Genomic DNA, 17,600 nt, shown 5'->3' with positions numbered 1-17,600 from the left:
CCCAGCCAGATGGGCGGGGTATAAATAATAAATTATTATTATTATTATTATTATTATTATTATTATTATTATTATTATTATAACTGGGTTGCATTGCGGCACAACTTTCCTTACCGGAATCGAAAAACCCCTTTTGTAGGTTCAGCGGCAAACCTCTGTTGCGTAACAGCATTGACATGGAATTAAGTTAAAGGCAGTTCTTTCTAAAACATGCACGAGATGAAGGAATGCATTTTATAACAGACCATTTTTACATTACTCACCTATAACATCTGTTGAAATGGAGGCTAGGCTAAACAATGGAGCTACCTTTTGTTCATAGATCTTCTCTCCTTGTTTTTTCCCACCGTACGGATTAATATATACAAGCAAGTGCTTTGGTCTAGAGGCTGCCAAAGTGAAAAAGGATATACCAGTTAAAAGTAAATAGTTTTTAGGATTATTCGCTCCTAAATTCCTTCATGCGCATCAGTGGGTTGTTTTGTTGTTGTTGTTTTTACAAAGCAATTTAGAGAACCAAGTTCATTGGAAATAATGATTCAAATGTAATAAACGCTATCATGACTGAACAGAGTACCGAAAGATTCTCACAAACTTTCAGTCAATTTTTTTTTTTTTTGGTATTTTAAGCCCTATTCCAGCATTCTTTCCCTTTTTCAGTTTTTTAAAAAGGTGTTCAAGTAATAGGCCAGAAAATTTATAAGGGTGCATGATTCTTTTGGTGATATGTATAGCTAACTGAACTATAATTACTGTGGATAATTTTATCCCATTTTTCTCCAATAAATTCAAGGCAGCCAGGCTACTTCTTCTCTCCCCCCCCCCTTTTTATTTATTTAATGCTTTATTAACCGTAGTTACATCAAAGACATTTTAAAGTCTGTAAATCAAATTCATCATAATAAAAATTCCATCCAAGAGGTACAGTATATATCTTCATAAATTTGACTACCCGTCCTTCTCAACATCTTTTCACTCTAGTAAACCTGTTGCCTAAATTTATCAGCAAAATCATAATAAAATATTAATATGCATCTCTGTGTATTATATATCTGTTTTAACTCATTTAACGTTTATTTACAGAGCTTATTCAAAAACTGCTACCAAATTCAGATTGCAACTCTTATTTTTTAAGTAACTCTTTAGAGGTCTCCAGTTATCAATGAACTCCTGTTTCTTCTTATCTTTAATCTGCTTCTCCTGCACATATGTCCCAGATGGTACTAGACTTCATGCATCAGCCCTGACCATTGGCCATGCTAGCCGAGGCTGCTGGAAGTTGGAATAATGCCACAGGAAAGGACCAGAGGTCCTCCATCCCTAGTCTACAACAGGGCCATGTTAACACTATACATTATTTCTCTGCCAGGGGCTACAGTTCCCAAAATTCCCTGCAAAGACGGATTGATTGTTAAACCGCTCTGGAAATTGGTAGCTCTAAGAGGCAAATGGCGCTTCCTAATGACTCTCAGCACCTGTAACAAACCCCTTGCCCCGTTTTTCGTTTGCTGTACTCTAGGATTTTGATCTCCATCCAAGGCAGCGGAGGAAACAAGTTGCGCATCGAGAACTTACTCTGCAAATCAAGTAATTCTCTGAGCGCATGCATCCACTGATTACACAGTTGCTCATTAATGCACCAGAATGTCACGTCTTTGCACCGCCAGCGGTGATTATGTACTCTCTTCGCATAGTGCACTGCAAACAAACAAAAAAGGGTCATGTACACAGGAGGCAGAATTCCGCCTGAAGAGTCCTTTAAACGCGGGGCAAAATTAACTCCAGAAAACATAATGGAACTTAGTATTTATACAGAGGTTGGTAGGGTTCAAAGAACTCAGCGTGCATTATCTCATTAAAACGTACAACAACCCAATAAGATAGACTGGCATCGCTAGCCCTGTATTGCAGCTGGGAATTTGAGGCAGAAGAAAAAAGAAAAAAGAAGTCGTAGCCAGAAGTGGGCGGGGGCCTAATTTGACTAGCTCCACCCCAGTGTCACATGTCCCAAGTAGCCCCGCCCCATGTGATCTGGAACCCAGAGCAAGGACTCCCTCTCTGCAGACATTCACACTGTATACACAGAGACTTGGGGGTGGGGCTATTTGTTACGGCCCCACCCACTTATTAGACCAACGCATGAAACATAATTCTGAATGGGACGAGAGAGACCACCAAGTCAGTTATACAGCATAGATGAGATTTGACTTCCTAATCAACGTTCCTGTCTTTCAGTTGGTATGTGCCAGTAGCTTCAAGATATGGGCACCAAAAATGGGGAAGGCATTCCAAATTAAACTTTAATTTTATAAAGCTGGCTGAAGGTTTTTCGGAAACAGCCTCCGACTTTCCAGATTTGGGGAAAAGAGACTGGAAAGTCTACTTTCACGCGTCAGCTATCACTGCAAAGCGTGGAACTCCCCAAACTCAGCCCTCCAGATGTTTTGGGACTACAGTTCCCATCATCCCTGACCACTGGACTTGTTAGCTAGGGATCATGGGAGTTGTAGTCCCAAAACATCTGGAGGGCCGAGTTTGGGGATGCCTGTCCTATGCAAACAAAGTTATATGTAAGGATTCATTTCAAGGTACCCAGAATGTCTCATATTCCAACACTGTAAAAGGAAAATCCTCTATTTATTCAAAAGGTATTAAAAGGAATTAGAAACAAATCAAGCGCTTGCCCTTTCACCTCAGACAGGTAGGGCTTCTAATTTTTTTAAGGTTTATATTTTGAAGTCAAGTAGGTCTTCCTCTTCCTTTGGGGGGGAAAAAGAAGAATAATCTGTTGTGAGGTAATAATTAATAATTACCATTTTTTAAAGTGCAGATACAAAGCAGAAAACCCTGACCATTTAATGGATTCAATAGGGGCAAGATTTAGCAGAACTTTAGGTTAAAAACAAACAAACACTTTGGGCATTTAAGCAATCAATAAACCCTTGGTTAAGTTTATAGCTATGCCATCAATTTAAAAAAACTCTTAGATATTATATGTACATAAAATATGGAGCACATGTGAAAACATGCATCCTGTCGCTATTTCAAAGCACTTAATAATGCCCTATAATTTGAAGGTTGTGTGTGGTGAAAATTCACACACACTAAGTCCAGGCATATACCCTAGTGGGTCAAAAGACAAATTCAAAGCCATTTATTGCTTGCTTTCCCTTAATATGCTCCCTAAAGGTCCGTTTTCTGCAAGATACGCAGAGGGGTATGGTAGTTAAGGATGCTATTGTGTTCTGCAGTGGAAATCAGAGTAGTTTTGCGGCAATTTCTCCACTCAGAATTGAGGGTTGGTGAGGGTGGAATACAGATTATGTTATGCCAAGTGGTAACTTACTCCAAACGATTTCTTGGCGAGAAATCCAAGAAAGCAGATGAGTGGTAAGATTTCTCTCACCGCTTGGAAGAATATTGCAAACGTTTAGCAAACAGGTGTTTTTAAAAAACGGTGCCTGCCGTTGTGTTTTACCTGTGAATGCATGCGGCTTTGCCATTTTCTGCCATTTCCCACTATTAGATTGTTTCTTATCGATTTCTGTTTCCTCGACAGCAATAATCTCAGATATGGGCACGGCACAGCTCTCTGCGAAAAAGAGATAGAGCAGTGTTGTGAGGAAGATCTACACAGTATCAGAGTCCTTCGGCTTCTGCTTCTAGAAGAAAATGCGAAAAATTAAGAGATACGATTTGACATGCAGGTATAAAGGCCGGACCAAAATGCAGTACAGTGGTACCTCAGGTTAAGTACTTAATCCGTTCCAGAGGTCTGTTCTTAACCTGAAACTGTTCTTTAATATTTCTTTGGAAGCCGCCCAGAGTGGCTGGGGAAACCCAGCCAGATGGGCAGAGTATAAAGAATAAAATCATCATTATTATTATTATTGTTATTAACCTGAAGACCAATTTAGCTAATGAGGCCTCCTGCTGCCGCCGCGCCGCCAGAGCATGATTTCTCTTCTCATCCTGAAGCAAAGTTCTTAACCTGAAGCACTATTTCTGGGTTAGCGGAGTCTGTAACCTGAAGCGTATGTAACCTGAAGCGTATATAACCCGAGGTACCACTGTAATGGAAAGATGTGACATTTTATTGGGAGGTAACTACCATGAATATTCAGGATACTCTCTGAGAACAAAAGACTTTTTAGAGAAGGTGCTTGACAAGTCATAATGACGGCATTAAAAAGGTAAAGGTAAAGGACCCCTGACAGTTAAGTCCAGTCATGAATGACTCTGGGGTTGCGGCGCTCATCTCGCTTTACTGGCCGAGGGAGCCGATGTTTGTATGCAGACGATTTTTCCGGGTCGTGTGGCCAGCATGACTAAGCCGCTTCTGGCGAAACCAGAGCAGCGCACGGAAACGCTGTTTACCTTCCCGCCGGAGTGGTACCTATTTATCTACTTGCACTTTGACGTGTTAACTGCTAGGTTGGCAGGAGCTGGGGCAGAGCAACGGGAGCTCACCCCATCATGGGGATTCGAACCACCGACCTTCCGATCGGCAAGCCCAAGGCTCAGTGGTTTACGCTACAAATATGAGAGGCTACCTACTTTATACCAAGTTAGAGAATACAAGATGATTGTACTCTCTCTAACAAACCTTCATGGGCCAAGATCTTCAATGGAGGCCCCTTTCTTAGTCCCTCCACCCTCACAGTCCTCACACTTTGTGGAGATGGGGTTCAGGGCCTTTTTGGTGGCTGCTCCCAAACTGTAGAACTCCCTATCTAAAGAAATTAGGCTAGCTCCTGCTTGTTGTTCTTCTTCTGGCAGGTGAAGACCTTATTCTAACAGGCTTTTAGAAACTAACTTTTTTAAAGGAAAGGGCTGGTGCTGTGATGTTGTTGTTGTTGTAATAATAATAAATAAATAGATAGATAGATAGATATTTAGTATATGTGCTGTTTTCATTCTGTGAGTGTTTCATTATATTTTATAGACTATCTTTTCAATGTTTTTAGTTTCTATATAACCCCAGAGTCGGCCACGACCGGACGTAATGGTCAGGGGTCCCTTTACCTTTACTTTATTTTATCTGTAAGCTGATTCCTGGTCTAAGGAAAAGGCGGATAATAATAATAATAATAATAATAATAATAATAATAATAATAACAACAACAACAACAACAATACAGTGGAACCTTGGCTCTCAAACGGCTTAGTTGACGAACAAATCAGCTCCTGAATGCTGAAAACCCGGAAGTAAGTGTTCCGTTTTTCGGAAGCTGAACGGCCAACGCAGCTTTCGCTTGAGTGCAGGAAGTTTGGAAGTTGGACAGACTTCCGGAACGGATTACGTTAGAGAACCAAGGTACCACTGTAATAATAATGATGATGATGATGATGATGATGATGATGATAATACAGCGGTACCTCGGGTGAAGTACTTAATTCGTTCTGGAGGTCCGTTCTTAACCTGAAACTGTTCTTAACCTGAAGCACCACTTTAGCTAATGGGGCCTCCGGCTGCCACCGCGCCACCAGCGCACAATTTCTGTTCTCATCCTGAAGCAAAGTTCTTAACCTGAAGCACTATTTCTGGGTTAGCGGAGTATGTAACCTGATGCGTATGTAACCTGAAGCGTATGTAACCCGAGGTACCACTGTAATGTCATGCATCTGACTGTGCAAGTCCTCTAAGGCAGAAAGCAGGTCTTTCCCTTTATACAGATGTTTCCCTTCAAGCCAGATGAGGGGAAACCCTTTGCTTCCAAAATATTGTTACAAAGGTTGGGTGCCATCCCCAATCTGTGCCAAGATTCCAGCCACTCTGTGCTCCTTTGAGTAGCAAGACATGGCAGAGACTGTCACAGCTTTAAGAAATATGATTTATTCACATATTTACACCAGGGAGGGAGGGAGCCCAGAACTTGCAACACAGTCAATTCAAGAGGGGTTGTTTCCCACCGCAGTGCTGCACTGGAGCTCAAGCCATCTCTGCCAGCCTGCCAAAGTCTTCTTCTTTTTCCTCCCTTCTTCTTCCCAGCACACATTTCCTGTTATCGCTCCTATAAATCCCATCACCTTGGCAACCTCTGTTTGCCCAGGACCAAGGATTCCTTTTTGTCATGTTAACACCTCTATCCCAGGTGAGGCCCTGGCTTGGAAAGGAAGATCAGCCTGGCTTCCCTTGAAAACTCCAAGTATAGGGTTGCCATATTTCAAAAAGTGAAAATCCCGACACAAAAGTGCATGGGCTGCCCTGCGTCCAGATTTTCCCAGACATTTCAGCTATTTCCACCCAGACGCTGTTCACAAAGGCTGAATACCGGCTGTGTCTGGGAAATTCCAGATGCATGGCAACCCTGTCAAATATTAACTCGATTCTGACGTTCATTCATTTACTGGGTTTAGGGCAGGAGTCAGAAAACTTTTTCAGCAGGGGGCTGGTACACTGTCCCTCAAACCTTTTGGGGGACCAGACTATATTTGGGAGGTGGGGGGAAATGAACGAATTCCTATGCCCCACAAATAGCCCAGAGATGCATTTTATATAAAAGGACACATTCTACTCATGTAAAAACACACTGATTCCCGGACTGTCTGCGGGCCGGATTTAGAAGGAGATATGGCCGGCTCCGGTTCCTGGGCCTTAGTTTGCCTACCCAACTGCTAGGTTGGCAGGAGCAGGGACCGAGCAACGGGAGCTCATCTCGTCGCAGGGATTTGAACCACTGACCTTCTGATCGGCAAGCCCTAGGCTATAATGATAATGAATAGCTGAGCGCAAATAATTTGTGGTCCCTCATCATCATCATCATTTGTGTGTGTCTGTCCCGCCAACCTCTGACATTTCTACAAGTTTCTCAGAGCGGGTTACGCAGATTTTGGAGTCAACTTGCTCTCTAGCTGGTGGCCCTGCCAAAGATACGTTAAGCGATCATCCTCAGGCACTTCAAATTCTTACTTTGGATTGCTGTTCCAGTTTTTGTGATCATTGATGCTCATTTTATCACGTGTTACTTTTACATGTTGCTTCGTTAGCAGGATTGCAGAATAGGACTAACACGTTTTTGGAAATATAGTATTTATTGTTGATAACGTGCTTTGCATCAAAGGCAGAATTGCGCCGGGTTCCTTGAAAGCGATTAAACATATTGTTATGAATTTGATGGGTGGGGAGGGAAGACCCCAGAGTCGGCCACGACTAGACCTAATGGTCAGGGGTCCTTTTACCTTTATTCATTATCGTAATTATTATTCTATGCTTATGTCATGCCTAGGGCCAGCTCCTGGATTTCATCCACCACCAAGGGCCTTCTGGAGGTTCCCTCACTGCGAGAAGCGAAGTTACAGGGAACCAGGCAGAGGGCCTTCTCGGTGGTGGCACCCACCCTGTGGAACGCCCTCCCATCAGACGTCAAGGAGAGAAACAACTATCTAACATTTAGAAGACAAATGAAGGCAGCCCTGTTTAGGGAAGTATTTAATGTTTGAAGTTTTATCATGTTTTTAATGTTTTTTTGGAAGCCGCCCAGAGTGGCTGGGGAAGCCCAGCCAGAAGGGCAGGGTATAAATAAATAAATAAATAAATAAAATTCATTTATTGGGGGGAAAGGACAACACCCACAAAAGGATTTACAGTGGTACCTCAGGTTAAGTACTTAATTCGTTCCGGAAGTCCGTTCTTAACCTGAAACTGTTCTTAACCTGAAGCACCACTTTAGCTAATGGGCCTCCCTCTGCTGCCACGCTGCCAGAGCATGATTTCTCTTCTCATCCTGAAGCAAAGTTCTTAACCCGAGGTACTATTTCTAGGTTAGCGGAGTCTGTAACCTGAAGCGTATGTAACCTGAAGCATATGTAACCCGAGGTACCAATGTACTATAATCTCTACATTTCTAAATGAACCTAAAGGTAAAGGTAAAGGGACCCCTGACCATTAGGTCCAGTCGTGACCGGCGCTCATCTCGCTTTATTGGCCGAGGGAGCCGGCATACGGCTTCCGGGTCATGTGGCCAGCATGACCAAGCTGCTTCTGGCGAACCAGAGCAGCGCACAGAAACGCCGTTTACCTTCCCACTGGAGCGGTACCTATTTATCTACTTGCACTTTGACGTGTTTTCGAACTGCTAGGTGGGCAGGAGCAGGGACTGAGCAACAGGAGCTCACCCCATCACGGGGATTCGAACCGCCGACCTTCTGATCAGCAAGTCCTAGGCTTTGTGGTTTAACCCACAGCACCACCAGCCTCCCGCAAATGAAACTGGCACCTGGCTAATTTTGAACACTGTCTGGGGGTGGAGGAAACTGTGGCCCTCCAGATGTGGTTTCACTGTTGACAACCTGGCCATTGGCTGTGCAGACAATGGCTGATGGGAGACGAAGTCTAACAACATCTGGAAGACCAGAGATTCCTTACCCCTGTCCAAGGGGTGGGGGGAAACTACAGACACTGATGTTTTTGGCAAGCCTGGTACTATTTAAGGGGTTGGTGATGCAATGCCGTTCAAGCTTACGTAAGCGTAAATCTCCCTATTACAAAAGGCCTTCATTCTTGACTTGACCTATTTTCCCCCCTTCACCTTTTTATTCTTGACTAACTGCATAGGGCTGTGTTGTGTTACAGGGCTTCCTGTTATGTAAGAGGCCAGTCTCACCAGACAGCTCATCAACTGATACTTCCCTTATGTATTAATCTTCCTCAGGTAAACAATGATTATTTTGGCAGGAAATCAAAGCATGCAGCAGTGCACTTTATTATTGCCGAAGACTTTTTTCTCTCGTTCCCAAAGCCTCACATTGTCTCGCTTGTGGGTTCTTTGGTTCTCTTTCAATGTATTTTTGGTTGCAAAAGGAGAGCTTCCTGTTTCCTGCAATGGCCCGATCAGATGAAGATTGAGGAGTAGCATTACAAATCTTTAAAAATGTTGAGTTAAATAGCTCCAGAAGTAGGTCAGGTTCTCAAGTTCATTAAGGAAGGCCATATTCAACAGTCCTGGCATTTCACCACTTATTGACACACAAAGCTTAAGGTGGATTTGAAAGTATTGATATAAAATGAACAAGCGAAGCAGAGAGGTCTTCTACAGTTACTTGAAGAGACCATAGAGATATTTAAAAGAGAGAGAGAGGGAGGGACAGAAAACAAATGAAGAAGCCTGTTCTCTGGCTTTTAAGATCTTTTTATCTAACAGAATGCCAGTGGCATGTCAAAATTCCTCTCAATCCAGCCCCAATTTCCAGCCCTATCATTAGGCACAGTGAGATGATCACTTCGGGCAGCAGATCTTTGCTGGGCTGGGAAGGGCAGGTGAATAAAAAATCAATGATTAGAAAAATCAATCAATCAATCAATGATTAAATAAATAAATAAATAAATGATTAAAAAAGAAATAACAAATCAGATTTTTAAAATTTAAATCAGATTTTTTTTATTTAAATCGGATTTTTTAAATTTAAATCAGATTTTTTTTTATCTAAATCGGATTTTTTAAATTTAAATTGGAACTTTTTGATTTAAATCAGAACTTTTTGATTTAAATTGGATTTTTAAAATAAAATGCTTTTGGAGGATTTCCCCCCCCCCCCAAATATAGTTTTCTATTTAAGTTACATTATAGACCAAAGGCTATTCATCAGGTAATAAGGATTTGTTTTAAGTTTTTCATGTGTGCTAAAACTCAGTCTGGTGTTTTTATAAAAAAAAAAATTGTTTAACCACATCTGTTAACAAACATGGATACATATGCTATGTTATTGTTTTGGTTAAATAAATTGTTTAAATTGTTATTCAGGAAATGATTCTTCTTCTCCTTCCAATAAAGTACAGCAGGGAAGTTGTCCAAATATAAACAGATAACTTATTAAACCTCACAATAATTTCATAATTATCTGTCTGCGTATTTCTAATAGCATAACCAAATCAGAAATTTTTGATATAACTGTAAAAACTACTCTGAAAATTTATTATTCCAAAAACCTTCATCTGGTTGCAAATAATAAGCTGATACCAGCAAGAATGAAGGTTTCTGTAAAAAAGGGGGGGAAGGGGGGGAGATTTACCGTATTTTTCCATCTATAAAACGCCCCCATGTATAAGACGCCCCCTATTTTGGGAGACTCCAATTTAAGAAAATGGGGGGAGATGTATCTTTGTATAAGATCCCCCCTATTTTCTGACATTATTTTTTAGGGGGGAAACCTAGTCTTATACACGGAAAAATACGGTAAATCAAGTCTTACTGACTAGTGATTTAAATCGATTTGATTTAAATCACATCCACCCTGGTTAGAATCATAGAACTGTAGAGTTGGAAGGGACCCCAGCGGTCATCTAGTCCAGCCCGCTACAATGCCTCTACTACTACTACTACTACTACTAATTTATTATTTATACCCCGCCCATCTGGCTGGCCCAAATATTAAAATACAATAATCTATTAAACATTAAAAGCTTCCCTAATGGATGGATGCAGCAGAAAGGTGGGAGGCCAAAGAGACCTCAGCTTTAGTGGGTTGTGGGAGATGGTGAGAGAACCTCCAGCTTCAGGCTAAATCTGGATCGGGCCCCTGGCACTCTTCATAAACCAGTCCCTCTTCCCTGCTCGCTGCCTCCTCAGCAGGTAAAGCAGAATGCTCTGTTCCTGCTTGACAAGCCTGATTGGCATTGCATTTTGCTTTCTCAGCAGTACAGAAGCCAGCAGATCTGGCAAAGCAGGGGCAAAACTCTTTGCTGTTATTTCCGTACGATGCCATTGAGAAATGGAGCATGAAAGTCAAGGGAGCTGAATGGGGGTGTCTCTATGTGGCCCCAATCCACTTTTCTCGGAGGAAATGCCGCCTTGGTAGAGCCAGGTGGGCTGGGGGGAGGCACCCCTGCAAGAGAAATAACCAGTTGTCTTCAAATTGACTTGGGACTCTGGGAGAAGCCATGGATCGTATGAGATTACCGTATTTTTCGCTCTATAAGACGCACCAGAGCACAAGACGCACCTAGTTTTTGGAGGAGGAAAACAAGAAAAAAAATATTCTGAATCTCAGAAGCCAGAACAGCAAGAGGGATCGCTGTGCGGTGAAAGCAGCAATCCCTCTTGCTGTTCTGGCTTCTGGGATAGCTGCGCAGCCTGCATTTGCTCCATAAGACGCACACACATTTCCCCTTACATTTTAGGAGGGAAAAAGTGAGTCCTATAGACCAAAAAATACGGTATTTATCCTTATATGAGTTACCAAATACCGGTATGTGCCTGTCCTGTTATTCAGTGAAGTCAGTTGCATAGCGGCTAATAATAATAATAATAATAATAATAATAATAAAATAATTTATATCCCGCCCTCCCCACCCGAAGCCAGGCTCAGAGCAGCTAAACGACAGCAAAAGTAACACAGTTTACATAAAATCACAATCAATTCATTGAAATACATTCTAAAATCAATTCATTCTAAAATTAATTCAGAATCAAATTAATGGCAACCATTGGGTTAGAGTTCCATGAAGATTACAGAAGGAGGGGGTCAAACTGTGCCTTGGCCAAAGGCCTGGTGGAACAGCTCTGTCTTGCAGGCCCTGCAGAAAGATGTCATGTCCTGCAGGGCCCTAGTCTCTTGTCACAGAGCGTTCCACCAGATCGGGGCCACAGCCGAAAAAGCCCTGGCTCTGGTTGAGGCCAGCCTAACCTCCCTGTGGCCCGGGACCTCCAAGGTGTTTTTGTTTGAAGATCGTAAGGTCCTCCATGGGACATACCAGGAGAGGCAGTCCCGTAGGTATGAGGGTCCTAAAACAGTAACAATACAGCAGTACCTGGGTCTACAAACAGCCCCGTTCACGAACTATTTGGCAAACGAACTCTGCAAAACTGGAAGTAGGTGTTCCAGTTAGCAAACTTTGCCTCGGAAGCCAAACGGTGGAAGGGCACTGGCGGCGGGAGGCCTCAGTAAGGAAAGCCTGCCTCGGTTTAACAATGCTTTGGTTTAAGAACAGGCTTCCGGAACGGATTAAGTTCGTAAACCGAGGTACCACTGTACTAGAATACAAAACTGGAAAATAGTGAAGCAGTAAAACAGGGCAGAGGAGTGGTTAATACCCAAAGACCGATCGAAGCAAATGTGGTTTTGCTGTGAAAAGGAAGCAGCTGCTCAGACTCTCCCCCCCCCCGCCCAGAAAGGTGTGTCCATAGCTTTGGGGCTGCAGCAGGAAAGGCTCTGCTCATGGCAGAGACGAAGAACACATTGACTTGGGTCTAACTCAGGCTTCCTCAGCCTCGGCCCTCCAGATGTTTTGGGACTACAACTCCCATGATCCCTAGCTAGCAGGGCCAGTGGTCAGGGATGATGGGAATTGTAGCCTCAAAACATCTGGAGGGCCGAGGTTGAGGAAGCCTGGTCTAACTGCAGCACAGAAGAAAGAGAGGTTGTTATGAAGCCAGAAGCCCCGAAAAGAGAGCTGTGATAGTAGTAATAATAATAATAATAATAATAATAATAATAATTTATTATTTATACCCCACCCATCTGGCTGTAAACTGAGGCAGTGCTGGGAGGCCAGGTTATATTTTGTTGTTGTAAACTGCCTTGTGTATCGTAATCTAGAAAGGCACCACTGCCAGCCCTTCCTGCAAGCTGCTCCTGAACTTCTGGGATGACAGGAAGAGAGACGGTGCAATGGCTGGCATGGCTAAGACTGAGGGTGTGGGACTTTAAATGGATTCTTGCTGTGCGTGCCCTTGCAGAACAAACATACCTGAGTCACCCTGAAAGGATGGCCTGGATCTGTCCACAGTGCACTGCAAGAGAGTTTGGGAACAGCCTGATATACACTTACCCAGGAGTAAGGCCTGTTTAACTCAATGGGTATGTCCAGTTTAACTGCAGTTTAACTGCAGGATCCGCTGCTTGATCTGAGTTCAGAGTTAAGGCCAAGGGTGAAAATAGTAGATGAGATTAGGGCTGCAGGAAGGAACTGAGGAGAAGGCTCCTGTGCTTTCCATATATTGTTGGACTACAAGTCCCATCATCCGTGCCCATTGGCCATGTTGCTGGAGCTGAGGTCAGCTGAGGTCCAGCAATGTCTTGAGGACCACAGGTTCCTTGTCGCTGATCTAGATGCTGGGGTGCTTATAATAATAATAGTAATAATAATAATAATTTATTATTTATACCCCACCCATCTGGCCGGGTTTCCCCAGCCACTCAGGGCGGCTTCCAACAGAACACTAAAGTACAATAACCTATTAAACATTAAAAGCTTCCCTAAACAGGGCTGCCTTCAGATGCCTTCTAAAAGTTTTGTAGTTATTTTTCTCTTTGACATCTGGTGTGAGGGCATTCCACAGGGCAGGTGCCACTACCGAGAAGGCCCTCTGCCTGGTTCCCTGTAACCTCACTTCTCGCAGCGAGGGAACCACCAGAAGGCCCTCGGTGCTGGACCTCAGTGTCTGAGCAGAACGATGGAGATGGAGACGCTCCTTCAGGTATACTGGACCGAGGCCGTTTAGGGCTTTAAAGGTCAGCACCAACACTTTGAATTGTGCTCGGAAATGTACTGAGAACCAATGCCTGGTTTAAACAAATTTGTACATAAGAACATACGCCAGGTCAAAAACTGTATTTATTGTGTGGTCAAAAACTGTATTGTGTGATCAGGCTCTCAACAGACTGCAGTTCTGATGTGCAGCATGTAGAACTGACACTGAACTAGGCCAGGCCATTTTTTTAAAAAGTTGACCTACTGTAATGGGCAAACAGGGGCAATTAACTGCTTAAGACTGACAATCGTAAAAGAACTTTTACTAGCCATTGTCCAAACACCCTGTACGTAGCAGTGCAAATCTCTGTGTTCACTCTTAAAAAATAAAACTGCTAAGACTTTACAAATATTTAAAATACAAACATAGCCAACGGCAAAAAATAAAATGAAGCATGTGGCTTTCTTAGAAGGCTTGGGAGCTGTGGCCAGCCACTGAACTTGTAGTAGCAGTTTTCAGAACCAGTGACGTCGTCAGCACACCTTTCATTCACACAGACTCTCCTCCCCGCATATCTGACTAGCAAATATTAAACAGGAATGTGGAACCTCTCAGGCTGAGATGCTGACAGATGATGAAAACACTAATGAGAAGAGAACGAAGTTTCTTGCACGGGCCCCTGAATAATAACAGCTTGGGAGAATTCATGCCCCAATTTCAAGAGATGTCTGAACTGGGCAGTGGGAGTGGTGCCCTTATGTCAGGGCAGCCCAGCCATGAGGCAAGGTGAGGCAAGAAGACTGCCTCAGGCGACAAGATCCACAGGGGCAGCAGATCCCAAAGTAGATCTTTATTCCCCCCTTGTTCCTGATGTCAATCTTCACTCATCACTACCTGATGTCAATCTTCCCTGGCAATCTCCCTGGCAGGGAGGGGAGTGTCATTTTGTGGCTCGCCTCAAGTGGCAAAATATCTTGGGCCGGCCCTGCCTGATGCTGATTATCACGGGCCACCAAACAAGACGGCTCTATATGAGTTAAGTAGCTCAACCATTTTTCAGAGGTATCTGTATTGGCAATACCCCTAAGCAAAGTTTTTAAGTGATGCAGGATCAGCAAAGCTGGTGCACAGTGTTTCAAACCGGTTCGAACTAAAGCTGTTTCTCGATGCTCTATGGCAGTAGCCTTCAGACCTGGGAACCCACTTGTGAACCAAGCATATGGGGATTTCTTAATATTTCCCCCATATATTTGCACAACGACCAGTCCTGGGTTGTGACAATAGGCCATCTGAAGCCCTTGCCCTGCTCCCAAGCATCCTCAGCGCTCTCCAACAGCCTTCAAGGTCTTGCCCAGCCTTGGGCCCTCCAGATGTTCATGGACTACAACTCCCATCATCCCTGGCCACGCTTGGTAGGAAGGGTGGGAGGTTGTAGCCCAACAATGTTGGAGGATACAAGGCGATTGCCTTTTGGGTTGTGGTTTTTGGCGGCAGCACCTTGCCCAACGGCGCCTGGCAGGACAGAGGCAGGGTATAAATGTAATTTAAAACAACAACAACAACTTAACAACCATATCTTTTCCTCAATCTCGTGAAAGAAGATTCCACCTAAACATTAGGAAGAACTTCCTGACAGTAAGAGCTGTTGGACAGTGGAATTTGCTGCCAAGGAGTGTGGTGGAGTCTCCTTCTTTGGAGGTCTTTAAGCAGAGGCTTGACAACCATATGTCAAGAGTGCTCTGATGGTGTTTCCTGCTTGGCAGGGGGTTGGACTCAATGGCCCTTGTGGTCTCTTCCAACTCTATGATTCTATGATTCTATATTCAACAACAACCAGTGTTTAACTCGTAGTTTAACTGGGAAGGCCCAGAAGTCCTTTTGAAAGTCAACTGAGTTGTTGTTTTTTTACCTAAGGGGGAAAGTGGCAATCCCTTGGTAGTGCTGGTGGGGAGGAAGGGGTGGCACTCTGCACGTGGCTCAGAACCCTAACTCCAACAACATCACAACAACAACCACTGTTTAACTTGAAAAGTGGTGAAAACAGAAGTTCCTCTGAAAGTCACCCTTGTTGTTGTTTTACCTAAGGGAGAAGTGGCAGCTCCTAGCTGGTGGTGGGCTGGGAGCGGCATTCTGCACATGACTCAGAGCCCTCATTCCGAAAGCACAACCACCACCATGGCTTGACTTGAAAAGGGGAGAGGAAAGCAGCAATGTGTAGGAGGTGGGGAGGGAGAAGGCGGCACTCTGCACATGGCTCGGAGCCCTGATACTGAAAGCGCCACCACCACCACCACCATGGCTTGACTTGAAAAGAGGGGAAACCGGCAGTGTCTTGAGCACCGGGAGGGAGAGAGCGGCACTCTACATATGGCTTGGAACCCTGAAAAACACAGAGGTTCCTTTTATTGTTGATTCCTTAAGGGGGAAAGTGGCAGTTCCTAGCTGGTGGTGGGCTGGGAGCGGCACTCTGCACATGGCTCAGAACCCTAACTCCAGAAACATCAGAACAACAACCATTGTTTAACTTGAAAAGGGGTGAAAACTGGGAGGGCCCAGAAGTTCCTCTGAAAGTCCCCCTTGTTGTTGTTTTACCTAAAGGAGAAGTGGCAGCTCCTTAGTGGTGGGGGTGGGGGTGAGTGACACTCTGCACATGGCTCGGAGCCCTGAAAAACACCCGAGGTTCTTTTTGTTGTTGTTGTTGCCCTAAGGGGGAAAGTGGCAGTTCCTAGCTGGTGGTGGACTGGCAGCGACACTCTGCACATGGCTCGGAGCCCTGACCCCGAAAGCGCCACCACCACCACCACGCCTTAACTTGAAAAGGGGAGAGGAAAGCGGCAGCGTCTTGGAGGGAGGCGGCGGCGGCACTCTGCACATGGCCCGGAGCCCTGATTCCGAAAGCACCACCACCACCACGGGAAACGGCAGTGTCTTGAGCACCGGGAGGGAGAGAGCGGCACTCTGCACATGGCTCGGAACCCTGAAAAACACCGAGGTTCCTTTTGTTGTTGTTGTTTCCCTAAGGGGGAAAGTGGCAGTTCCTAGCTGGTGGTGGGCTGGCAGCGGCACTCTGCACATGGCTCGGAGCCCCCTCGCCCCCCCTCCAAGCGACCTCACCTCTCCCCCCGCGCGGCTGCGGCTGCTCCGTCCACTCCAAGGCGCCTCTCTCCGGGTCCAGGGCGACCTCGCAGGCGCGCTGCCCCAGCACCAGCGAGGAGACCAGCCGGGTCCGCCGGCCAGCCGGAGGCGGGGACCTCTCGCCCATGGTGGCTGCGGTCCCCTTCAGCGGGGCTCCGGCAGCTGCCTCCGCCCGAGCGGCATCGCGGCTGACGGAGGGCGGCCCTCGCTCGCTGGCGCGGCCCGGCGAGGATGGCGAGGCTGCCTGGCGCCGCCGCCGCCGCTCAGTCCGCCTGCGCGCGCGCCTCTGCCCAGCCTGGCATTTTAGAATCTGTTATCCTTCAGAATTTTCGCAGGTCCCATCCCACGGAGCATGCGCGTGGGTAGCGGCGGCGAGGGAGGGGGGGTGTGGGGGAGAAGGGAGGGGGAGGGAGGTGAGTTCGCGCAAGCCCAGCGGCCTCCGGTGAAGCCGCCGCCTCTTGCCCTCAACCGGAGTTGCCCTCACTTCTTCTTCTTCTTCCCTTTGGTTGTTCGACGGCAGGAGGAGGAGGAGGAGGAAGAGGGAGGAGGAAGGCGAGTCTCGGGGTGGGGGTTGGGGGGAATCTTCGCCCGACGTGGAAGGGGACACCCAAGGGTCATCTAAACCAACCCCCTGAAGTGGCAGCGTTCTCAACTGGAGCATCCAGGACAGGTGGCAGGCCAAGCTCATCTTAAAAAACTCCAAGGAAGGAGAGTGTGCCAGCAGATGCAAGGAAAAATTAATAATAATAATAAATATTGACAATATATTTATTATTTATATGTTCACCCATCTGACTGGGATGCGGGTGGCGCCATGGGTTAAACCACAGAGCCTAGGACTTGCCGATCAGAAGGTCGGCAGTTCGAATCCCCATGACGGGGTGAGCTTCCGTTGCTCAGTCCCTGCTCCTGCCAACCTAGCAGTTCAAAAGCACGTCAAAGTGCAAGTAGATAAATAGGTACCGCTCCAGCAGGAAGGTAAATGGCGTTTCCGTGTGCTGCTCTGGTTCGCCAGAAGCGGCTTTGTCATGCTGGCCACATGACCTGGAAGCT

At 45.4% G+C, this 17,600-nt stretch overlaps 1 protein-coding gene across 1 annotated transcript in view; it reads right to left on the bottom strand.

The window, feature by feature from the left end:
• CERK (ceramide kinase) overlaps window positions 1-16,735 on the bottom strand; it is a 43,924-nt gene extending 27,189 nt beyond the window's left edge. Inside the window, exons 1-4 of the mRNA XM_081023702.1 lie at window positions 16,527-16,735; window positions 3,479-3,592; window positions 1,576-1,698; window positions 264-389 (exon numbers count right to left, since the gene is read on the bottom strand). Of these exons, the coding sequence (XP_080879828.1) occupies window positions 264-389; window positions 1,576-1,698; window positions 3,479-3,592; window positions 16,527-16,674 (511 nt within the window). The 5' untranslated portion in view covers window positions 16,675-16,735. The remainder of the gene's footprint in view (window positions 1-263; window positions 390-1,575; window positions 1,699-3,478; window positions 3,593-16,526) is intronic.
• Window positions 16,736-17,600: the final 865 nt, after the last annotated feature.

Source organism: Podarcis pityusensis, assembly GCF_964106645.2.
Source record: "Podarcis pityusensis genome assembly, chromosome: 10".
Classification (NCBI taxonomy): Eukaryota; Metazoa; Chordata; class Lepidosauria; order Squamata; family Lacertidae; genus Podarcis; species Podarcis pityusensis.
This window is presented reverse-complemented; position numbering and strand designations above follow the sequence as displayed.